We start from the raw sequence: 23,559 nt of genomic DNA, 5'->3' as shown, positions 1-23,559 counted from the left end.
TGCACTCTCGAGGCCTTCACCTTAGTCCTCCTTTGTAACTTAGGACTAGAAAAGAGAACTTGATTGAATACGATATTACAAAATCGTCTAGAAATATCGACGTTTTAAAATTGTTTTGTAAATTAATTCACATATGGAAAAGAACTTGATTGAATATGATATTACATAATCGTCTAGAAATATCGACATTTTTAAAATTGTTTTTTTTTTCATAAATTAATTCATAGGGAGCTTCCTGATGCAGATAGATCTGATTTACATTTACAAGATAATAATACAAGTCGAGGATTTTAACAAGCTAGAATTTTCAAGAAATGCTACTTCCTCTAAAGTATATAGATTGGGAAGCCCTAAAGCTAAGAGGCATGGGAGGAGGCTATGGGATTTGAACATCAATACTCTATCAGGCTACTCTGAGCTAGGATCAGAAGTTGGCGAATTGATTCTGGGAAGATTGTACCATCTGCAAATCGGTGGTTGTTTGGCAAGAGTTCTCATCACCAATCATAGTCCTGGCAATTATTGAAATCAATGATTGATTTATGACATGCATTAAAAATTGTACATATATAACTAAACAACAGCAATAAATAAAATTAAAGTGCTCCACACAGCAACATTTCAAGATGCTTTAATGATTTCCATTGTCAAGTTTTAGATGACACTACTAACTTTTTTTTTTTAGTACATTTTTTAATTTAAGGAGAATATCTTGTTCTTCTTCATGTGCAAACAAACTCGTCATCTTATGACTCAAAAAAAAAAAAAATTAGTCACCTTATGAACCTCTTAAAAAAATGGCCACTCAACATTTTTATAAAGTTTATAAACAAGAATTAGCTTGTAATTGGGGGAAGGGAGTGTAAGTTAAAAATTCTGAGTTCGAAACCTCCTACTTACACTAAAAAAAAAAAGAAGAAGAAGAAGAATTAGCTTGCAATTAGTTGTATTAGTCCTTGATAATCTTCCACTACTTGAGCATTTCCCTCAAAGGGTTTGCAAATCTTAAGTAAAACTTTTGCCATTTGCATGTTCTCTCTAACAAGGAAATCAAACAAAACATAAAAAGATTTCTTTAACAAGCTCCTGATTCTAACTTGCTTATGCTTCTAATTAGTTGATCTATGTCTGGAAGAAATAAAATCAGAAAAAAATTCATCCGTTTTATCTTACTCTCTTGGCCGTGATGCCCAAAGGGAGCTAAGTGCTCGGAGTCGACCATAGTACTCTCCAATGACCAAAAAACATCGTGCCACTTGTCGAACTGTCAATATTCGCAACAGATGATGAAGAGTTTGCTGTCTTAAATTATCGGCCTACAATTCAAATTAAGATTTCAATTTCAATCATGGAGTATGAAACCCCAAAAAAAATAAAATAAATAAAATAAAAATTACGTACGTACGTACCCAACAAACATAAATGCAATCAAATGAAAATGTAAAGCAAAACCCTACGACGACACACCATGTTGTCATAATAATGCATAGGCAAGAAGAACTCCAAAAGTTGTAGCAAAAGAGTTGAAATCATGTACGTGGTTGTTTTATTCATAGGATTTGGACTATTTTGGTGATGGATAGATTAAGAAAAAAAAATGAAGGTTAAGTTTTGAGTTGTCAACTAGCTAGTTCACAATATTCCAAATCCATCTGTAGAAAATTTGGTCGAGTGGTCTAGTAAGGGTTTTTATTTCAACAGTTGTCCCTTTCATCCACCATCTGATAGCAACACATTTTGATGGAAACATTGCATCAAATAATGTCCTTTTTGCACAAGAACATTCAAAATTAAAGAAAGGGACAACATTTAAATTAGTAAAATCACCGCTTAATCGACAAGGCGGGGGTTGTTAACCACAAATTATTCTAGTATCAGGATTAGCAAGGGATGACGAAACCATGACCTATATATATATATATATTTGGAAGTTTGAAAAGAAGTTTTCTGTGTCAATCCCTAAACTAGACTGCCCCTTTTATAAAAAGGAACAAAAAAATATATTCTAGCAACGAAGGGATGGAATTTAAGAAATTGGGAGAAAAACAGGGGGATTAGAACCCAGAATCTCTACGTTTTGGAGGACTGCCCTTGAAAGTAATTAATAAAAACTTATTTTCTTCTAAGCAGGTGTCTACATTGCAATTATAGTGCTACAAAAAAAGGTTTAATTGCTTTAATATACTGGGTTTTGATGGAACCATGTGTCAAGTCAATTTTTTCTTTTTTTTTCCCCCAACTTTTAAACCAGTCTTTTTCTGCTAATGCCATGTTTTAAAGACATGCATATAGTCAATTACTTCACCAGGAAGTAATATTCACTCTGACCAAGGCCAAGGGGAAAGTTGAAAGTAGTTTTTTCCTTTCGTTAAATTTAGAAGGATTGACTCCATATTGCTTTGGATAACTTTTTTATTTTCTCAAGCAGAACCAGCTCTAGAGGGATCTTTCCCCTAGAAAAAAGGGAAAAATGAGTAAAGAATTTGATCCTGTTGGAAAGAAGGGACGCAATGGGTACTCTAAAGAGTGAAAAGAAAACCCGAAAAGAAAAGAGACAGAGTTAAAAGAAGCCAAGATAAACAAGGCCCACTCCCATGCCTCCTCTACAACCTTTACAAACTCTCTTTTTATCTCCTCTTATCTTTCGGGCCATATGGATGCACAAGAACCATTGCTTATTATTGAAATTTTCTTGAATGGATCCACAGATAATTTACACCAAAGTATGGTCATCCAAACGGAAGACTGATGTGATATCGCACTTGTCATAACTTTAAACAAGAAGGATGTTGCATCAGGACACGAGAGTTGATTAAGATTTCTGCCAATTTTGCTCGTTCAGAATTAAAATGTTTTTCCCCGTTCATGCATATGACTAATCCTAGTTCCTAAATGCCAATCACATATAGAATAAACACTGGGGAAAATGCCGTAAATTCGTTTTACCTGACGGACAAAACCTTCAAGATTGGTGAGCTTGCCTAAGGCAACAGCCATGTGATGCATCCCATCATTGACAGTGCCACCGGCTATAGTTTCAATCAGAGACTGCTGCAATTGTTCCAATCCTTGCGAGAGAGCCTCCTCGGCTTGTTGCGAAGAATGTTGGAGACCATATATCCCCACAACTTGCTGCTCCGTTAAAGGGTCTAGTTGCGTTATTAACATCTGACAAAAATCAAGAAAGCCGTATAAAAACGTAAAATGGATTTGTGTGATTGATTTAGCATATGTAAAAGTGGAAGGATGAAAAGCAAACCTTGATTAGCTCAGAGGGACGAAAACCGCCCATCCAAAGAAAGCATCTTTCGGCAGGAGTAGTCCACATTCCAGTGATGAGATGGAATACATCAGATTTGGCTGCTACTCCCTTGAGGCGGAAAATCTCATCATAATGTGCAATGTATCCATCAACTATCACCCTCAGATCACCATCTGATAAGTGAGCTTGCAAAGCAGTTCGAAGCTCTGACATGTGCCTGTGATCATCATCTAGCCATCTTGCATATTCCATATCGAATATCGCAGCTCCTGCATTAAAATTAAGCAATATTGCAAGTCCTATTAGCCTTATATATACACATGTATAAGCCCACCAGTATACTTCGTTAAGCTTTTTATTTGATTGTTTAAGCATAAAATGAATTTGTCTGATCATTTTTTGTCCTGAGAGTGGTTGCATTGACAGAATTAGTAGTGAGATTTGCAACAGTTTTTTGCTCCAGGGAAACTGTTAAAAATCCAAGGACATTCTTCTTGAAACATGCAATATCTATTGGAAGCCTTGTTAGCATCTAAATCAAAAAGACGATGGAATTAAACAAATTGTGGTCATAGTCATTCTCATATGCCAGGTTACTAAGATTTGACATGTGACGTTTGACAGATTTGACTATTGGCTCATGGGTAGAAATTTCGATTAAAAGGCAGCCGGTGTCAGATTCATGGTTGAGAATATGGGATTTCATGTTGAAATGTAGAGAACAAAGTTTGACAATTTAACTTTATTCCGCTTAGCATATAGGAAGAGTATGACTTACTTTTCCTCACAAGCATGGTACCTAATTTCTACAGTGCTGTTAACATAACTGCCAAAATTTCTTCACTATAAACTTGTCCTAACCACAACTAGAATCTAGAAGATAAAAACAGGAAAAGAAAAAGAAAATCAAAGGTGGATAAAGACAAGATGGTTAAAATGGTAAAATCAATTTGCAAATGATAAACTAACCTGAGCTGATGTTCCCACCAGGAGCACCACCACCACCCAAGAAAAATCCCTGTTGGTGAAAGAAAGTCAGAAACTAGTCATTCCCACTAGTCAGCAAGAATATCAATAAAAAAAAAAGTATTGTCCCTTTGGTTAAAAAAGGAACGTCCTTCTTAGGAACTGACCAACCTGAGCACGGGCTCGTTGAAGGTCTTGTTCAAGTTGAGTAAGCCTTATCCTGCTTGTTTCTAGCTGTTGTACATAGGCCTGCAATACAACACATTAAAAATGTCCAAGTACATAAATATGGAGAATTAGGTCAGTGGAACTTTGTTACAATTTAGTAATGCCCCAATAAGAAGCCAGAAAAATGGCACTGACCTTTTTTCTAAGCCTACTTTTCCTCGCAGCTTCTCTATTTTGTGCTAAACGTCTCAATGTCTGCAACCACAAAGACAATTATCAATCGTGGATGAACACTTTGGAATTTCTTTATTATTAAACTGTAATTGACACTAAAATATGGCCGAATGACTCAAAAAACAAAAGAAAAGGCCGAATGAAAGAAATTAAGAAAGACAAGGTGGTGACATATCCAACAAAAAGAAGACAAGACTGTTTATATGGGCTTTTATCCTACGTTTTCTTGCATGCACACATATTCCATTTGTGTGTAAACTACCTTAGCATCGAGCACTTTCTCTGAAGTTGAACCAGGCCCTCTTCTCTGCAACATTGAAAAGTGAAATAAAACTATATAAAGAGAGTAGTTTGGTTGAGTTTGAATAGCATGCCTGATATTATAATAGTAAAATGAAAAATAAGTAGTTTACGCAATAACTGCTACATTAACAAGTTAGTAGAACTTTCGTCCACTTCTAATTTTCAAAAGGGTAGAAGAAGTGAAGGGTAACGTGTCAGCAATGCAGAATCTGTTCAAAGATTTGGTCATTTTTATTCCAAAAAATCAAACTCATAATTGTTAGGTAGAGGGTCTAGAGCGAAGACAATGTGAAAGGCATTTTTCATAATTCTGATGCTGATGTGAAAACTGTTTCTTCAAGATGGTAATAATGAGGACTGATCCCATGAACTAGCTAACGTATGCTATCAGCAGCTGTGATTCTTTTCTCGGATTTCGTTTTTCTTTCCCTAATACCAAAAGCAGATAAAGCATAAAAGACAAGTAGTTAAACTAGAGTTCTTGGGATAAGAAAAGGTGGTAATTATTATCAGAACTTAAACTACAGTTATGGAAATCGAGTAAAGGAAGAGAAGCCTCTTTAGTACAAATAAGATAAAAACAAGAACAGTGATACTGCTAGTACTGAAAAAAAGATCCGCTTTTTTTGCCTCTCATGTCAGAAACTGAATCAGAGAATCACTGAGAAATCAGAAAAACTCTCAGGCAGGCTTCGATATTATTTTCTGACAATTGTTGGGATTTGTGATAATGAAGAGAGAACGGGAGAGTATAAAATTTCCTGAAAGGATGCCAACTTTTTCCTGGATTTTGGGATGTGATGACTGAAGAACTGGGAGACTAGACATGGAAGACTGGGAAAGTGCAAATAACCTTTTCAGTTGTGGGTTTTCCACCAGCTGGTTGATGATCCTGTGGCATTTCTACTCTCGAGCCATCATTAGCCATCTCTAGCTGTTGCTGTTGGTTTGGTAGCTGAAGATGCTTCTGCTCAAGTCCTTGAGGTTCCAATGATGATTTTTTGCTGATGGGGGATTCCGGTTCCAGTCTGGCCTCAGCTCTACTCGATAGTGTGTTTACTGCTGAACCTGAATCAGTACTCTCCTCTCCAGACTTTGAACTTCCCTAAAGTTAAAGAAACGGCCAAGAAAGCGTATTAATACCCCAAAAAAATGACACCCCAGAACATTACTATGACAAGATGTAGGCATATTAAACAGAAGGTAGAAGAATATGAGAGGAGATAGTTGAAGGGAAGTACTCTAGGAGTCTGAATAAGTCTAGTGGGCCAAGAAGGGAACATTTCCAGAGTTGCTGCAGGCCTGACGGTTGCTGCATATAAAGCTGCATAGAATCACAAGCCAAATCTTCAGAAGATCAGCTAAAAATCAAGTCTTGCAAGGACTTTCAAACCTCATAAAAGGGGAAGAACCTAATCTCCCTTTTTGCCCTCTTTCTCTCCTTTGTTCTTTCTGAAGTTATGGAGTCAGTAAGTAAATCATGCAAGGAGGTCAGGTTTCCTAGTTTGTAACCCCACGCCATTCAAGTTCTTTACCCAAGAATGATTATTGCATCAAAAATAGTAAGCCTTAGCCTCCCCGCTGGCCTCAGCAGACCACATATGTAGCTCCTTTTCTCTCTCTTTTTCTGCTTTAGGAGTTTGTTATACTTTGCAAACGTCAGAACAAGGATAAAATGATGGGGAAAGAAAATAAAAATAATGCATACGTGTTTTGGCTTCATCATTGTTGATCTTAACTCCTTGCAGCACAATAGCCTCCTCTAGCTCTCCAAAATCAAAAGCAGATCCTTCTTGATTACTGTAGCATAAAAATATTAACACCCCATGTCAGAATAAATGCAAGACTCACAGATTATTTAAAAAAAAAAAAAAGAGAGAGACTAACAAGAAAAAAGACGAAAGAACTTAATGATCTGAGGTGATGGAAAAGTACATGAAGGATGTACTAGGAGGGTTGAGCCCACGAAAAACAGCGTAAGGCATAGTATTGTGGTGATGATGATGTGAGGGTCCTGAGTTGGAAAAACCAGCCTCACCAACTCTTTGACTCGCCATGCAAGAACCCAAAACTTCTTTATCAGACCATACTTGTGTTTCTGAAAGAAGAAAACTGCAGCAGCCAAGTGTGAGATACAAAATTTTACTACAAGACGGCTGGGAAATGAATGGTTTTAGATGGAAACAAGGATCAGGGAATGGAAAGTCGGAGTTTTCCACATGTTTCACCTCAGTTTTCTATGGGATGCACCACCAAAAAGTCCTCTTTTCTACAAGTTTTGATGCATAGAGCACAAGAAAACGAGAAGGAAAAACAAGAGTGGCTAAGAATCTAAGAGCAAAATTGCGAAAAGGATTAAGGCTAGGGGAGGGCTCCTCCAGTCTTTTGTTCTCTCAAAACATGCCCTCTCTTTTTAAACGGTCTCTAATATACTCCCTCTTGTGAGTTGTGATGACACGCCTTTTCTTGATGATCTTTCGTAGCTCTCTCTATCTATCTGCTTTTCTTTCTCCTCTCCTTCTCTGCGAAGGAAATTGTCAGATTATTCTGTTGTTTGAGTTGCTTTTATCTGCTTCTGGTGTAGATAGAAGTAACGAGGGGTCATTATTATTTTTTTTCAAAAATGAAATGAGACTCCCATCCCACCCCGGATGGTACACCAGATCTTCTCCTTGAAAAACTACTTTGTCTTTGGCCCTCTAGACCTGTGGCTCTGCTCGGCTCTGGCTCTGGCTCTGGCTCTGACTTTGTGACTTTGTGGGGTTTGAAAGGGAAAAAAGAAAAACACAAAAAAAAGAAGAAAATACTAGTTTAAACAAACAAATATTTTGTAGTATAGTACGTCAAAGAACCACGGTGGGGTCTTTGGCAGGAAGTGAACCCACTAGAATCAAGTGACTCCTACTCCACTTCCCTTTCTCTAACCGCCTGAGATATGTTATTGGTCCTTCTTTAGGGGCTCTTCAGAGTTGGAAGTACTAACATGAGGAAAACGATTAAACAAAGTAGTGCATCAATTTCAATTTTCAACATTCCGTTGGAGATGGACAATCTTTTCTTTCACAACAATGTGAAATAAAAGAAAATGGATTAATGTGTTTTCTTGATCTTTCATTGTCTTATGCAGGTAAGAAGGGATTTGAGACACGTAACACACATATTACGACTTACTTAATTTACGGTTCATAACGTGTCTCGTTTTATTATGTTACTATTATTTTCTTTGTTTGTACTTATATTTGTAAGTGCATATTAACTATGTGGCAAAGTGACTTGTCTGACTTGAATCCAAGGATAGAGGTGAGGAGAGAGGTGTGTGCTTTGACAAGTATGGCCCTAGGTGGAGAAAAAAATATATAGAGAAGATAAAGTACTATTTGAGTTTAAAATCTTGGCTTATAGCCTTTCAACCAAAACATTAGAATAATCACCAATGAGAAAACCCACTTGTTTTGATTATTAAGCCAAACTTTGAGATGGATTTGTTTGGTATTATCCCCTTTGTTGAAGGGTCAACATCCATTCCCTGTCATCACCTAAAACCATGCCACAAATTGATTCCTTTCCCTTAACTGGAATTTCTATTCAAACTACTACTATCCATTGGTACAGGTCCATGGCAGAGTGGACTTTATTACATCTTCCAGATCAAGGTCTTTTGGGACATGCATTAGGCATGCTTGTGTACCCTTAATAAATGTTCCCAACCCACCTTCCTTAAGGATAAAGCCCCTGTTCACAATCTAGAAACTGCCCTTTTGTTATCTTGAAACATAGTCCCTTGAAGGCTTCTGTTTCCACTCTAGGTTATGGTTCTGGATATTCATGAATATCATTGATGACCAAAACATATTTATTGTGCTGAAACTTTAGATAATGGACCCATAAATCTTATATATAAAGAGGTGGTGGACACAACCATGATAACTACTATTTTGTGTTCATCCATTACCTTTGCTGGTAAAATGCCATCTACCAATTATTCCTTCTCAAAACCAATGATTGACCAAGAAAAGGTTAGGTTAGATGTAGATGTTCTTCTTTCAGTTTCATGGATTAGGTACGCCAGTGATAACTTTGTATCTGATGCCACAATTCCAATATTCCTAGTAAATCCCACATGTTTTTTATCACTACAGTTGCCAAAGATTTAGCCATATGTAATGTATATGTGATATGGCATTTCTTGGATTTGCATTCACCAAAAATGCCCTTGTTTATTGTTTGCTTGCACCTTTGTCTGCAGGATGCTGATTGGCCTGAATGATATGTAAAGCAATTGTCAGTGATTTTGCAATCTTGTTGGACTGGATTAATTCCTTGCTTGTTCCATAAGCATGGAACTTAAACAAACTACAGGTCATGTTCATTATTGTAAAATGTTTCTTCACAAAATGACCAACTTGTTATTAAATCCTGTGTTGAATGTGCCATTATTAATTAAACTGAAGATGGCTGACCAGGAAGCTGATGTTATAAGGGCTTGTACAATAGTATAACTGCTAGATTATATTACACGATAACAAATCTGAACTCAAGAAAGAAATAATTAACATATTCATGGAGATGAAGTACACATGATTCTCTTGAATGTCTAGTTCTCTAACTTTTGGATCAAAATTTGAAACTAGTTCTTTATACTTACAATTCCAAAGTTTGGAAGTTTTCAGTCTGCAGGTATATTATTGCTTCTTTGACCAGGACTCCTTCAATTTTCAAATACCCTTTTCCAGTCGCTGGTCAAATATTCCAGAGGAACTTGTACAAACTTCACCAAATTAAGCAGGTAGAAGAGAAGTGTTTTAGTAGTTTTAGTGCACTTGATTGTCTTCCAAAGACTTAAGCAGGATATCTTATGCTTCAGAGCTTAAACTATCTTAGAATTGACAGCTGAAATTGAAAAAAAAAAAAGAGACAATAATAAAAGATTGGCTTGCATTTCAGATAGGTGCATTCTGGTTGAGTAGTTGTTTTGTCACGTAGTCAAATTGCAAATGCAGTACCCTGTTAAGCTGGATTCTATTTCATGTCTAAATACAAGCAGTGATCTGTTTCTCCAGCTATATCTATATGCTCTGTAAAACTTCTAGCTTCCTAGTTGTTCAAATCTCCACAGGACAAGAACTTGATGCATATCTTAGCAGCTAGGAGAAAGATCTTATTCACTAACTCAAATAATTTTTTATCAACAGCATCCCCTAGATATTGGGCCGAATGTTTTACTCAGGTAATCATCCATCATCACAATATTCAATTAGTTTTTGAATGTACAACGTATTAAAAGATAATTGCACTTAAATGGTTAGACTGGAATTAATAATTGATTAGGAAACGACTGATATGAACATCTATGTTACTAGTAAAACATAATTGCAATTGCGTGAATTGACTGGAAAGTATATTACTTAATTACACAACATATTGAAGTTTTGACCCTCAGCTATTGCATTGCCGGCCAAGTTCGCAGCAATTTACAGAGATTGATGTGATTCAAGATAAAATGAAAGTAAATTAGTGTTGCTAAGCAAGGGATGTGCTGTGGGAACTTGTGTCATCAATATCTATCGCAGGGTTTTCAAGTATAGAATCAAAGGGATGAGACGGTTCTTGCCCAGTTTGCAGCGTTTAAGTTTATAAGAATTCGTACAGGCTAATTTGTCTAAATTGCATAAGAGGAACTAATGCCTTTTACATAGATGCGATCCAGAAGTATTTGTGATATGTACTAAGTAAAGGATTAGATCTCATATTGGTCCGAAAGATAGAGAAAGAACAGTTAATACGTAAGTAATGGCCTGAAATCTAATGGTTTAAACTTTTGGATCAGAGTTAGATTCTTGACTTACGTATTAGGCTCTTTGGTAGACTCTTTCAAGGTGTTTCTCCCTATCAAATTGGTATTAGAGTTTTAGGTTGTGAGATTGGACTATTCATGGGCAAGTGGATTCTTCTCGGAATTGGGCTGGCGAAAATTCTCGTCTTGATGGTGGATCAAAGTGCCAAAGTGCTAAGAAGTTTGGCTAGTATTGGACTAGGTGCGCCATGGGTTTGGTAGGGGTCCAATTGGTGTTAGACCAAAGAGTCAAAGGTTGGCAAGGGTCCAGAATGCACTTTGGATGTTGAACAAGAATGAGTTCATGTTTGGGAGAAGAGGCGACCTTAGGTGATAAGATGAACTTGCGTTGAGTATTAAAGTGGGTTCGAAAAAGGACTTGTAAATTTGGGTTTACTCATGAATGGGGAGATTTGTTAAGTTCATGAGTAAAAGATTATGTCTTACATTGGTCCGAAAGATAGAGAAAGAGCGGTTAATATTTAAGTAAAGGTCCGAGATCTAATGATTTAAGATTTTGGATCAGATTTAGGTTCCTAACTTACATATTGGATTCTTTTGTAGACTCTCTCGAGGAGTTTCTCCCTATCAAATACTAAGAGGCAAATATCTCAACAATCACATCGAAAATATCCCAAATCAAGAAGAAGTATTTGTAATATTTGATATGGTAAACATGGTGTTGTGTAACACTAAGAAAGAAATCCAAAGAAATGAGAAATCTAACAATAGATAGAGTTGATCTTTACTTCAATTAAAGGGTCCTTTTAGATGGTGTGTTTTTTTTTGAAAGTTTTTATAAAATTTTACTTTTAACATACTATAGATAAAAATTGTAGAAAAATTTTATGTATTTGTGTGTTTAGGAAATGTATAAAAGACCTTTTTTTTTATTTCTTCTTCTCTTCATCTTCCTCCTTCCCCTGCCGCCATCTCCCTCCCCACCTTTTTCCCCTCTCCTCCTTCCTCTCTCTCCCTCCCTCGCCTCCTCCCTCTTTTCCCTTCTCCTTCTTCTTCCTTATCTCCACTCCCCCCTTGTCCTTTACCTCTCACCGCTTTTTCCCCTTCCCTTTCCCTTGCCATCCCTTCTTTCTCCCCCCCTTCGCCCGTCCCTTTCCCCTACCCTCTCTTGCAGGTCGCATGACCAGAGCCGATTGTAACTCTAGTCGCACAACTAATACAAAAGGGGAGGAGATAGGGATGGGTGAAGGGGAAGGGGGAAAGAGGGAATGGTAAGGGAAGAAGGAGGAGGAAGAGATAAGAGGAGGAAGATGGAGAAGAAGGAGGAAGATGGAGGAGGAGTGGGAGGGAGAGAGAGGAAAATAAAGAGAAAAGGAAAGGAGAGCCTGCAGGAGTGCCAATCGGCATTGATTGGTTGATGTGGGGAAGGAGGGAAAAGAAAAAGGGAAAAAATTTATATATTTTTAGATATTTTGGAACGTGTATTTTAAAAATTTTAGGATGCTTTTGAAGGGTTACTGTAGACAAAAGTTGTTAAAAAAAAAACTTATTTGTTAAAAACAACGGAGGGCAAGAAACAAGGCTTCCAAACAAAGCCAAGATTGTTTACATATTTTTTTCACAAAAATATTGAATATGAAATTTTAGACTAGCATCAAAATTATTTCTAACAGCAAGCTCCAAAGATAGAATGCACTTCATAATTTCTCAATGGCAATCCAAAATTTTGAACTCCAATATGACTAGGGTTACAAACGAATCGAACTACTCGCGATCGACTCGAGATCGAGTTGACCAAGTCGAATTCGAGTTTAAAAATACTAAACTCATTAGCTCGCTAGCCAGATCAAGCTCGATTATGTGTGTGTGTATATATATATATATATATTATTTTTTATTTTAATAGTAAAATTACATATATATCTCTAATATTTTATTATTTGTTAAGAAAAATTACAATTTTATTCATTTTTTAAAAATAAAATAATTATTTTTTATATTTTTTTAAACTCGAGCTCGACTCAAATAAAGTTGAGTTTGACATTTTGAGCTCGTTGAACTTGAGATTGAGCTCGAGTTTCGCAAAATTATGTTGAGACTCGACTCAATTATACCGAAATTCGGTTCGATTCGACTCGTTTACATTACTAAGTTACATGACTACTATATACAGTGGACTATAAGATGGACGGAGAACTAAAATCTCAGTAATGCAACTTTCAAAGAAAGACAAGCATTATTTACCATTTTCTTGAATATTTGAGATCTACAATCTTAGTGATGTATCTCGATAGAAAGTGGTCAATTTTGTAACAAAAAATATTCATTGATTGTAACTTATTGCTGGTAATATATTCTTCTAGCCACCTTAAAAAAAATGGGTAAAACAGATTTTGACCCTCCGAAAAGGAGATGCAGGGTGGACTATTTCGTGTTTTTGACATCTTCAGACTTCAAAAAATCATGATTTGTGGCATTTACTTTTCTCGAAGAAGAGAATTTCTAATAACTTAAACATCAGCAACCAGAACGAAGTGTTCTTAATCGGCCAATCAGATAGTTATGCCTCTCTCGGTCGTTGCGTGCTTCCTGATAGAACGGAAAGTGGGAAAACACAGGTTCAATTTCTCTAGATGCACCTCAGATTAATGCTTTCATTTCATGCACAAATTTTGTTTGACGATAAGATACAAGAAACTATGATTTAAGAATCTAGGAATGGTGACAGCCAACAAATGCCTACAAAGCAACACATTGCTGAGTTTAAAGGGAAATGTTCATTTACTGATTAGTATACAACTCTATGCTCTCACAAAAGGTGTATGTGAAGCATCTCAAAGATTTTGAAGTCCAGAGGCTGAAAGAAAAAAGAATTCTGCAATTATTCTATTGCACGTTAACTCATAATTCCGAGCTAAATTGATTTAGCATGCAAGAAAAATTGGCGATTATGGAATGCATGAGGAAACAAAGGCTTCAAGAGCCAAGAATCACCTCATTAACTAGTTGTAAAGATTTAGCACTTGAAGCTTCAATATCTACAACTGCCTCATGTTACGTGCTTGAGTAGATTAGTGTTAAACTAGAGAAATCCATAAAATTTCAGATTTGGTAAATGATCATAAGATATAACACGATAGAACTTCAATTCCTAAACACGACATATTAAAGAGAATTCGCTAACACGAGTCGGCTCAGTTGGCAAAGATGAATCATTTCTTTGTAAAAGGTCGTCTGTGTGAATTCTGTTGATAATGTGAGGCCATGTTGATGGCGATTTATAAGAATCTCTATAAGCAACTTATGATGCCAGAGGCATTTTCTGGTCCGTGGTAGTAACCGAAATCGAATCCAATCAAACTTTTCATTACCAAGGAAAAAGAAAAATAGAGAACTCAACCAATCGGTTCTTTTTAAAAAACAGCAGGATGATACAATGTTCTTTTTACATGAGAATTTTGTCTTTGTTTTGTCTGCTTATCGTTACTTGTCCAGTATTCGTGTTCATGCAAAGCAATAATATACATTAGGAAGTGAAGGCTACGCAAAACTAAGTGGGACAAGAAAGCGTACAGCTACGTAAAACGGGTGCATTTTGCAACCATGTGAAATGGGTACAATCACTTTCGAACAACCTTTGAAGATAGCTGGTACTTCAAAATCAACCTCCAACCTTTTTTTGGCAATTCTAATAGATGAAAAATTCATATAATTGGAGAATCATGTTGAATGGATCTGGGTTGTCATAAGAGTCCCGAAGAAATTTGGATCATTTATTTCAAATTTCTATCGTTTATTTCTTCCAGACCTTTGTGGCAAATAGAGAGGTCAATTGTACCAACCTAGTCATGAACTTAGCAAGGAAGGTTAATTGACTCCTAAAGGCCGGGGATGATGATATTATTTCAATTTTTTCTGTTTTAGAAGTTTTAAGGTATAAGGGGAGAAGAGACAATTCATATTGTAGTTAAACATCTCATCTCTAATAAAACATAGATTAGAAAATGAAAAAGTAAAGCGTATAACTATCTTGAGAGTATTAAAACCTTGTTATTTTAGTTTCATTTCTAAAAACTGAACAATTTATTAGCGTTTGATAAGCAATAAGGCGTATTTTCATATCATACACTCTTCATTTATCAAAACTAGAGTTGCAAATGAATCAAACCTCTCGCGAGCGCTCGTGAGTTGGTCTGGTCAAAATTCAACCCAAGTTCAAACACAAAGAACTCAGCTTATTAGTTTACGAGCCGTTCGATTATATATTGAAATTAAATATATATTTCTAATATTTTATTATTTATTAAGAAAAAATTATTATTTTATTTATTTTTTTAAAAAATAAATATTTATTTTTTATTTTTTAAATTCGAATAGGTTCGAACTTAAACTCGAGATTAACTTCAAACTTTGAGAGCTCAACTTGACTCAATTCACTTGTAACCCTAATCTAAACAATGGAGTAACATTACAAAAACTTCAATAATACTTAGCCCCTCATCGCTGCTTTCTCTTTTGTACCCTCACTTTGTAGTTTGTGCTGGTATTATTCCCAAAGCACGAAATCTAATGCCACAGCATTCTCTTTGATAAAATGCTTAAAGTTACTGGTCCATCAAATATAGTAAAAAATTAACTTGAATTTTATTTGAACTGTGGTATTAAAATTTTAGTTGTGACAATATCATTTGCCTTGTTTTTGCATCATCAATTTGTCTCTATTGATTAAATTAATTGACTTATGGGCTTGGATTATTTCACTAGACGCTAGTATCATTTTTAGTCATAATAAAAAATTACTATTGATAATTTCATTCGTCTTCCCAAAAGTATATTCCAAAATATTATGATTTCAGCTGAAATTCGGACCAAGTGCGAGGCATTTTCATTAGGACTGTGAATGGGGCTGGGTCAGCCCGAACTCGGCTCGCTCGGCCCGACAGAAAGCCCGATGAGTCCGATCATTTAGTGAGCCGGTCTGAGCCTGAGCCTAAAAATTAGGCCCGAATTAAATGTGAGCCGAGCTTGGGCTTTATTAGGCTCAAACCCGATATAGGTCCGGCCCTTTAATTACCTATATATATAATTATATCTTGATATTATGTACAATTATATATCCAAATATATTATTACTAAATACTAAATATATACATAAATTACAAAACACAAAAATACATCTAAAAACTCTTTCATGAGCTTTTTTGAGAGCCAATATTGGTAATGCATAACTAAATCTCTAATTTTTCTTATTGGTTGAGTAAATTTTTGTATTGGCATAATATTGGTTGATTTTTTTTTGGTCTACAAACACAAAAATCATCAAGCATATTTGGATTTAAATCACAAGATTATAAAAAAAGTTTCAACTTTTAAAGATGTATTGGCTTATGATTGCATGTTTTATTACTATTTTTCATGCATTTTGAATGGATTAAATATAAATATTGTTGAAAAATTTTTGGTTTATATACGTTTTAAGAACTATTATTTGTTCATGTTTAGTTTTAATATTATAGTCTTGTAAATGTTAAATTAGTTTTACAACTTAATAGTTATAGAAATTATATTAAGAAAATTAAGGAGTAATAAGTGAGTTTGGGCTAAACCCGATTAAGGCTCATAGTCCGAATATTATGTGAGTTGAGTATGAGTTTCACATTTACGAACCCGAAACTCATAACCCGAAACCCGAAAATGATTCAAATTAAATGAGTTGAGTTTGAACTCATCAAAGCCCGACTCATTAGGCCCGATTGACAGGCCTAATTTTCATACAAAAAATGGCCTTTTAAAGCGCAACGGATCTTCTGTCCCACACCCTGTGTCACTCTCTATTTCACTTTTTATTATATTGCTATTTCTCCTACATAAACATCATGTTTTAGTTCTTTTTTGTTTCCTTAAGATCCAATAACTATTAATTGTGTAAAAAATAAATACAGTAGCTTCAAAAAAGCAATATATAATAGAAAATTAAAAAATACAGCAGAAAATTCATAAAAAATCTCTTTTTTTATGCATTTTGATTTTTTGAGTTTGTTAAATTTTGTGTATTACTCAGTTAATAGTTATTGGATCTTAAGGAAATAAAAAAAAGAACTAAAATATGATGATTATGTAGGAAAAATAATAATATAATAAAAAGCAGGACAAAGAGTGGCACATGATGTGGAACAGAAGATCCGTTGTGCTTTTAAAGTAGCAAGCGTTTTTTGTGAATTTCAAGGATATAAACTGGCGTTATTTGATTCTTTCCGAAGTACCTTCTTTTGACTTTCACATAGCCCCTACGATTCATTCATTTCAGCTCAGTCTCTTTCTCCTAAAACTCTGTTTCAGAGTAACAAATTTAACCAAAATGGAATTTTCTAAACTGCTTTTGTCTCTAATAATTCTTCAATCCCTGTTCTCTTCCAGAGCTTCCTCAAGTGATCACATGTACAATGTGGGAGATGAGGTGCCCTTCTTTGTCAATAAAGTTGGCCCCTTGAACAATCCCAGGTAATCACATTTTCCATTCATCACTCTTTCTGCCATTTTTTGTTTATAGTTTTCTCTTCAGTTGCTCAATAAAGTTTCTGTCGTTATGGGCCATTTTATTTTCTGGGATGGGGCTTTTCAAGAAAATACAAGGAGGGATTTGTTGTTGCAGCTAAAAGTTGACTCTTTTCAGTTTTAAGAATTTAATTTTAGGAATTTCAATAATTTCTGTATTTTTTAAGGTTTAAGTATGTGCTAGTATGGTATGATTTAGAATTTAACAGTCCAATTCGTGGGTTTGGGAAAAGAGAAGGACCAATTAAGACTATTCTTGGAAATGCCGATCAAGAAAGCTGGATTGCCATTTGACTTTCTGAATAGGAGTTGGTGTCTTGGAGAGTTTGCAAAGTTTTCGAATTCAGTAAAAGCAAATTGATGGGCTATATTATTGAAAGTATAGATTTTTCTGATCATCTGTAGTAAAGTTGCAGGACTTTGTTAAGCTAAGTAGAAGAATTGAGTCCAACTATATTTCTATATACTGAAAGTTTGGTTTTTTATAAATCAGAGTTACCAATCTGAATGTTATTAGAGATTGACATTCGCTGCTTGAATGAGTTGCTCTCTTTGAATTGGCATATAATTCTGGTCTTGATCATTATCAACATTGAATAGATGTTAATTGTAATGAAGAGTTAAAGATGCATTGAAGCCCTCCAATTAAACCTATCTAGATTCTACAGACTTCATATTTCTTTTCAACGTTTCTAGTATTTCAAACGACCACAAACAGTTGTGGACTTCTGGTTATGAGTTTATCTTGAGCTGTTTATTGAGCTGATGCTAATTAGTTAATCATAGTAGTGTGATAGTTGTCTAAGTTTTTGAGACAAACTCACTTATTGGATCAGTATGTTTAGACTGTTCATCAAACCGAGTTAGAACTCGGTTCTACCTAACTCTGTTTTCTTTCATCACGCGTGTGCCAGTGCAATGGCAGATAAGTCTTCAACTTCTTAGCTATCTGTTGCACCTTCACTTGCCTTTTCTTCTTCATTCTCCCCTATAAGCTCAATTTCAGCTCTTCCATCTAAAACAAAAATTATGGCATCTGTTAATTTGTCAAGACATCCTTAGTAGATCAGTTTTTCAGGGAATTAGTTCACAGCGTTAAGTGTGCCTAAAAGTTTATTAACAAATACACCATGATGAGTTTTTTCTTCAATGTCCAGATGGTTCTTTTTCCTGTTGCAATTGTGTAGCAGTCTTCAGCATTAAGTTTAACATGTGTCACAGCACCTGTGGAAGATTAAGGGGTCTCGTGTGTGAAATGCCAAGGACTTTATCATGATATGGTTTTATCCTTTTCAGCTGATGGAAATAAAACTGCTACAACATGTTATTCGAAACATCTTATACATGGATGTTTATGTCTATACACACAAATTCTTCTAAGGCATCCTTTTTCTGTAAATGTAATCTTGATATTGTTTTGATTGCTATCCTCTTGCAGTGAAACCTACCAATACTATGAAATACCATTCTGCCTCCCAGGTTAGCACTTTGGCTTCTACAGAAACTGTGGCATCTAATAAGAATGGGAGAACTCACAATCCATTTGGTACTCGTATGACTTGCTTGTATACCTTGTGGGACCGATAATCATCCGTAAGAAGTATAATTTTCACTCTATATGCGCAGATAAGGTGCTACCAAAGAAGGAATCTCTTGGTGAAGTTCTGAATGGTGACCGTTTGACCAATTCTTTGTATATGCTGAAATTTAAGTTGGACAATACTGATGCCGCTCTGTGCCAAAAGAAGATTAATCAGAATGACATTGCAAAATTTAGGAATGCTATTGCAATGGACTATTATTTTCAAATGTATTATGATGATCTTCCCTTATGGGGATTCATTGGCAAAGTTGAAGACAATAGCTGGTCTATGGATGGAAAGGCCCCCACCTACTTCCTCTTTAAGCATATTCAGTTTAATGCTCTTCATAATAACAACCAAATTATAGAGATTCATGCTTTTTCTGACCCAAATAGTGCAGTGGATATAACTGATGATGTTGACCTAGACATAACATTCACTTACTCGGTGTTCTGGAATGAAACCTCCACTCCGTTCAAAAGCAGAATGAATAGGTACTTGAGGGCCTCACTACTCCCAGTTCACCAAAAAATCCATTGGTTCTCATGTGTTAATTCGGTTGTCATTATTGTGCTCCTCTTTGGATTGCTTGCTTTCCTTTTCATGCAGAACCTCAGGAATGATTTGAGAAGGTATGTTATATGATGATTCTTGCTGCTGCTTTGGATATTTTTCTGTTCATAGGACTAACGTGAATCAGTACCAGTAATGGGATGTGATTTAAAATTATTTACATCTTATAGTGATTTGCACATCTTCGTCATCTTATTTTCAGAAATACAGGTGGAGATGAAGAGGAAAATAAGGAGATTGGTTGGAAATGTATTCAAAATGACGTCTTCAGATGTCCTCTGAGCATGCCATTGTTTTGTGCTGCTTTGGGCACTGGTGCTCAGTTATTAACTCTGTAAGTTGGATCTATGACTCATCGATAAATTACCAGTTTGGCTGCTGATATTTTATGGCTGCATCACATGCTTCACAGTGGATTTTATTTCTTTCAGCAAATAATCCTGTCTCACCTTTGGCTTTTGTTGCCAGGTGAATCCTGTTTGTCCATTTAGACTACGTGATTCAATTTGAAAAAATTACTTTCTGGGGAAGGTGTAATTAGAAGTTGATAGGCACGCTTATGGGAGACCAGTACTGGATATTCCCCTTTGTGGCTTCATAATATAAAGTCAGCATGTAAGCCTCCCCCCTCCCCCCGGGGGGAACAAAGGCACAGAATGACAATCAGACAGCAATATTTCATCAAAATGTTAGATAAAAGCATTATTATGCAAAACTTTGGATAATCTTATTAGGCAGTGTTTGAAGAATAAACTTATCCCAATATGAGCTGCCAACTAGTCTGATAAATTGGATCAAGTTCACTAGATGACTGAATTGACTGCACCGTGGATATACCTACTGAATGTCCCATAAGAAATTATTGCATTAGACTCTATTCTCCGATGCTCAAACTTTGCAACCAACATCATGGAGGTCTCCTGGTCCCTTTTATCAATTTTTGAGTTCCTAAGATGAGCTGAAGTATAGATCACTGCTGGCTTTATGCATTCCCATTTTCAAAATTATGAATCCATCATAGATCCTTGACTATTTTGTTTACTTGCTATTGCATGAATATAATAGCTCCAGCTATCCTTACGAGTGTCCAGAATTCTTGTGCTACAATGGAGTTTCCAGGACAGCTAGTAATATTCTCTGTACTGTTACTCATGATTGAGTTATCTTGACATGGCTGCAATACTACTCACAACTCAGATTTCTCTCTTTCTCTTTCTCCCTCCATACGTACCTCTATGCCTTTTGGCCCTCTTACTGCAGTTGGTTTGAAGTTGTTTTTTCCCATGGATAATTCAACAGACCACATATTGGTAAAATAAGAATGTTGAGGCTGCTATGCATTCAATGCAGGATATCTTTTCCGAGAGGGAGGGAGGGAGTGGGAGTTAAACAAACTTGATAACCTTGGTGTTTTACCAAATGCTTGTTTGTTAAACAGTCATTACTTATTATTACTAGGATGTTCACATTCACATGATTAAGTTCTGTACTTGAATTGGTTCTTTGTTCTTTCTTATCATTAATGGATACTTTCTTGTTGAACTATTATAATACAGTGCATATCTATGTGTACTTGGTTTGTTGGATGTTGAGCTTAAAAATGCTACGCTATAACCAACATATGTATTTATCTTTTTGATATTTACAGGGTTTTAGTATTATTTGCTTTGGCATTCACTGGAATCCTCTATCCCCAGAGTCGTGGAGCTCTTTCTACTTCTATTATCACAGTTTATACTCTTACATCTGCAGTTGCTGGCTATACCTCTGCTTCTTTCTATAGTCAATTCGCTAAAACTGGATGGGTAAGAGGCCCCTACTATTTGCTCTGCTTCATGAATTTAATTGTTGTTTTGTTACTCTTGATGGAAATGTCAACTTTTCAGGAAAGGAGTGTTTTTCTTGCTGGAACGCTTTTCCTTGGTCCATTCATATTCATAGCCTTTACCCTTAATCTGGTGGCTGCATATTTTGGAACCACTGCAGCCCTTCCATTTGGCACTATTTTTGTTCTAGTTATTGCGCATATGGTTATCGGGATTCCCTTACTTGCACTTGGTGGGTTGCGTGGCTGCAATTTTAGGCCTGAATTTCAAGAATCTCATACCAATAGGAAATTCTCCAGAGAAGTCCCTCCATCAACTTGGTACTGCAGAATCCCTGGTCAAATGTTTATTGCGGGTCTTTTACCTTTCAGTGCCATAGTTATGGAGTTACATCAATTGTATGCAAGCATCTGGGGATACAAAATCTTTACTCTTCCGGGCATCTTGTTTATCACATTCATGATTCTTGTTCTAGTCACTGCTGTCTTAAGTATCTTGTTGACATACTTTCAACTGACTGTGGAAGATCCTGACTGGTGGTGGCGGTATGTTTAAATACAATTACTTGTGCGCATTATTTTTGTGAGCATTTGTTTACTTTCTGTTGCATGTTGGCTTCTTTTTGACACTCTTGCCCATTTTATAGTTGTTTACCAGATTTGTGATTCTTGTGGGCTTAATATGAATTTTATGATAATAATCAGCTGTACCCATAATTTTAACAAGTTGAACCACATACTTATGATGCGGCAAAAAGCAAATGTTATCCCAGCAAACCTTGATTGGAGAAACGCTTCTGTGTCTCCTCATAAAGTTTTAGACATTGGAGAGGAACTCGCATATTGGATTTTGCCCCTATGCATGGCCTTTTGTTGTTCGTTCATTAACACGGTACTAGCATTCATTGTCCAGTTTTAGTACTAAATAAACTGGCTGAAGTTAACATGTCAAAAACTTTATTCTAAAAACAAAGTTTTCCACCATACTTTTGGGGTCTGCATTATCTGCATTGGAAGACTGCCTGCTCACATTCATATTTTTTCTTCGCATGAACCCTTACTCCCAAGCACAGGCAAGAATGTTCAGATGTTTATGTTCCTTCTGCACTGTGTAGAAACTGAGTGAATAAGGCTATCATTCTAACTATAATTTGCTGTTCTAATTTAGCTTCAGCCATTGCATTTATTATTGTCATACTCAGCTGTTAGAGCTTAAATTTCATTTTGATCTCTCTGGTATGATTTTCTTCTGGTTTGACATTTTTCCCCTTCTCATTTTCATCATCTCTGCTTGTACTTGTAGCCATACATGTGACCTTTCGTCTTCTTATGGTAAAGCTGTCCTTGTTTGATTCAGGTCTTTCTTACGTGGGGGCAGCGTGGGGATATTCATGTTTCTGTACAGTTTCTACTTTTATTCCAAATCAAGTATGAGTGGTTTCATGCAAACAGTGTTCTATTTTGGCTATAGTGCTTCTATGTGCTATGCATTTTTCCTCATGCTCGGCACAGTCAGCTTTTATACTTCCTTGACATTTGTCCGCCGCATCTACCATGCTGTCAAGAGTGAATGAGCTTGCTGTTATGTCTGGCTTTCGGCTACCTATTTTGCTATCTTTCTCCTTCAAAAGCATACACAGCACAAAGGCAATCATTGTTGCGCCAGTGGTAGTCTCCTCCGATGAGGGGTTGCTCAGCAGGAGGACAATTGGTCGGAACCTGAAATCAAGTTGGAAAGACTAATTTCAATTTAAACTGTCTTTTTAGTATAGCAGGATCCGCTAGAAATGATGTTAAACTTGGATTCCCCTGCCTGCTTTTGTTCTTTACCCCAGGAAAAGGAGGGGAAATGCAGAGCAAAGAGCCTATGCTTGTAGCTTACAAATGTTGTTGGTTAAACTTATTGACACCCAGGAGCAGAGGCCACTGCCAAACATTGTCCTGTTATTCTGATTTAATACCATAACTTCAGTTGCCTGTGAAGCATCGACTGGGCATTACTTTCCCACGTTGCAAGATTTCTTGGCAGCGCCCATAATAACCACTATATCTTTAAGGTTCAAGAAGAGATATTTCGGGAGGGTCTCAGGGAACAGGATTCAGACTGTTTCAGAAGCTGATGCGAGGACACATAATACTCAATGGACTTAAATGTAACTTTATTCTTGGCCAACAAAGAAAATAGAAGAATACAATAATTGTTACATCATATGAGATCGATGTGGCAAGTGAACCATGAGCAAGGGGCAAGAATGCTTGTTATGACAAGCGTTCCCGAACAGTGTAAGGTCATTTC

General features: G+C 36.1%; 2 protein-coding genes across 3 annotated transcripts; one reads left to right on the top strand and one right to left on the bottom strand.

Annotated features, from left to right (window-relative positions):
• Window positions 1–254: 254 nt before the first annotated feature.
• Window positions 255–6,990, bottom strand: LOC113783341 (transcription factor TGA9). The gene is made up of 12 exons (XM_027329449.1): window positions 6,869–6,990; window positions 6,642–6,733; window positions 6,175–6,257; window positions 5,787–6,038; window positions 4,893–4,937; window positions 4,592–4,651; window positions 4,400–4,477; window positions 4,232–4,280; window positions 3,260–3,531; window positions 2,947–3,168; window positions 1,174–1,316; window positions 255–512 (listed from the first exon to the last, which is right to left on the bottom strand). Exons 1-12 carry the CDS (start codon window positions 6,988–6,990, stop codon window positions 425–427), a joined length of 1,506 nt encoding a protein of 501 aa, XP_027185250.1. The 3' UTR covers window positions 255–424.
• A 10,059-nt stretch (window positions 6,991–17,049) lies between these two features.
• LOC113778229 (transmembrane 9 superfamily member 5) lies at window positions 17,050–23,210 on the top strand. Of its 2 annotated transcripts, none has more exons than XM_027323556.1 (7): window positions 17,050–17,228; window positions 18,721–18,761; window positions 18,909–19,497; window positions 19,641–19,772; window positions 21,087–21,243; window positions 21,325–21,809; window positions 22,621–23,210. In XM_027323556.1, exons 1-7 carry the CDS (start codon window positions 17,086–17,088, stop codon window positions 22,835–22,837), a joined length of 1,764 nt encoding a protein of 587 aa, XP_027179357.1. In that variant the 5' UTR covers window positions 17,050–17,085; the 3' UTR covers window positions 22,838–23,210. The 2 variants fall into 2 exon arrangements, with proteins under 2 accessions (XP_027179357.1, XP_027179365.1); XM_027323564.1 differs by having other exon boundaries at window positions 17,142–17,228; window positions 18,721–18,828.
• Window positions 23,211–23,559: the final 349 nt, after the last annotated feature.

Source organism: Coffea eugenioides, chromosome 1, assembly GCF_003713205.1.
Source record: "Coffea eugenioides isolate CCC68of chromosome 1, Ceug_1.0, whole genome shotgun sequence".
Taxonomy (NCBI): Eukaryota; Viridiplantae; Streptophyta; class Magnoliopsida; order Gentianales; family Rubiaceae; genus Coffea; species Coffea eugenioides.
Note: the sequence above shows the minus strand (reverse complement) of the source record. Positions and strands in the feature narration are given on the sequence as shown.

Excerpts from the sequence above, each read along its gene's own strand:
- LOC113783341 (XM_027329449.1), bottom strand. The coding sequence starts at position 6,990 with ATGGCGAGTCAAAGAGTTGGTGAGGCTGGTTTTTCCAACTCAGGACCC. Across the intron at positions 3,169-3,259 it reads GTCCCTCTGAGCTAATCAAG|ATGTTAATAACGCAACTAGA; the intron begins GTTTGCTTTTCA and ends GATTTTTGTCAG. Across the intron at positions 1,317-2,946 it reads TTGAAGGTTTTGTCCGTCAG|GCCGATAATTTAAGACAGCA; the intron begins GTAAAACGAATT and ends TTTGAATTGTAG.
- LOC113778229 (XM_027323556.1), top strand. The coding sequence starts at position 17,086 with ATGGAATTTTCTAAACTGCTTTTGTCTCTAATAATTCTTCAATCCCTG. Across the intron at positions 18,762-18,908 it reads AATACCATTCTGCCTCCCAG|ATAAGGTGCTACCAAAGAAG; the intron begins GTTAGCACTTTG and ends CTATATGCGCAG. Across the intron at positions 21,810-22,620 it reads GATCCTGACTGGTGGTGGCG|GTCTTTCTTACGTGGGGGCA; the intron begins GTATGTTTAAAT and ends TGTTTGATTCAG.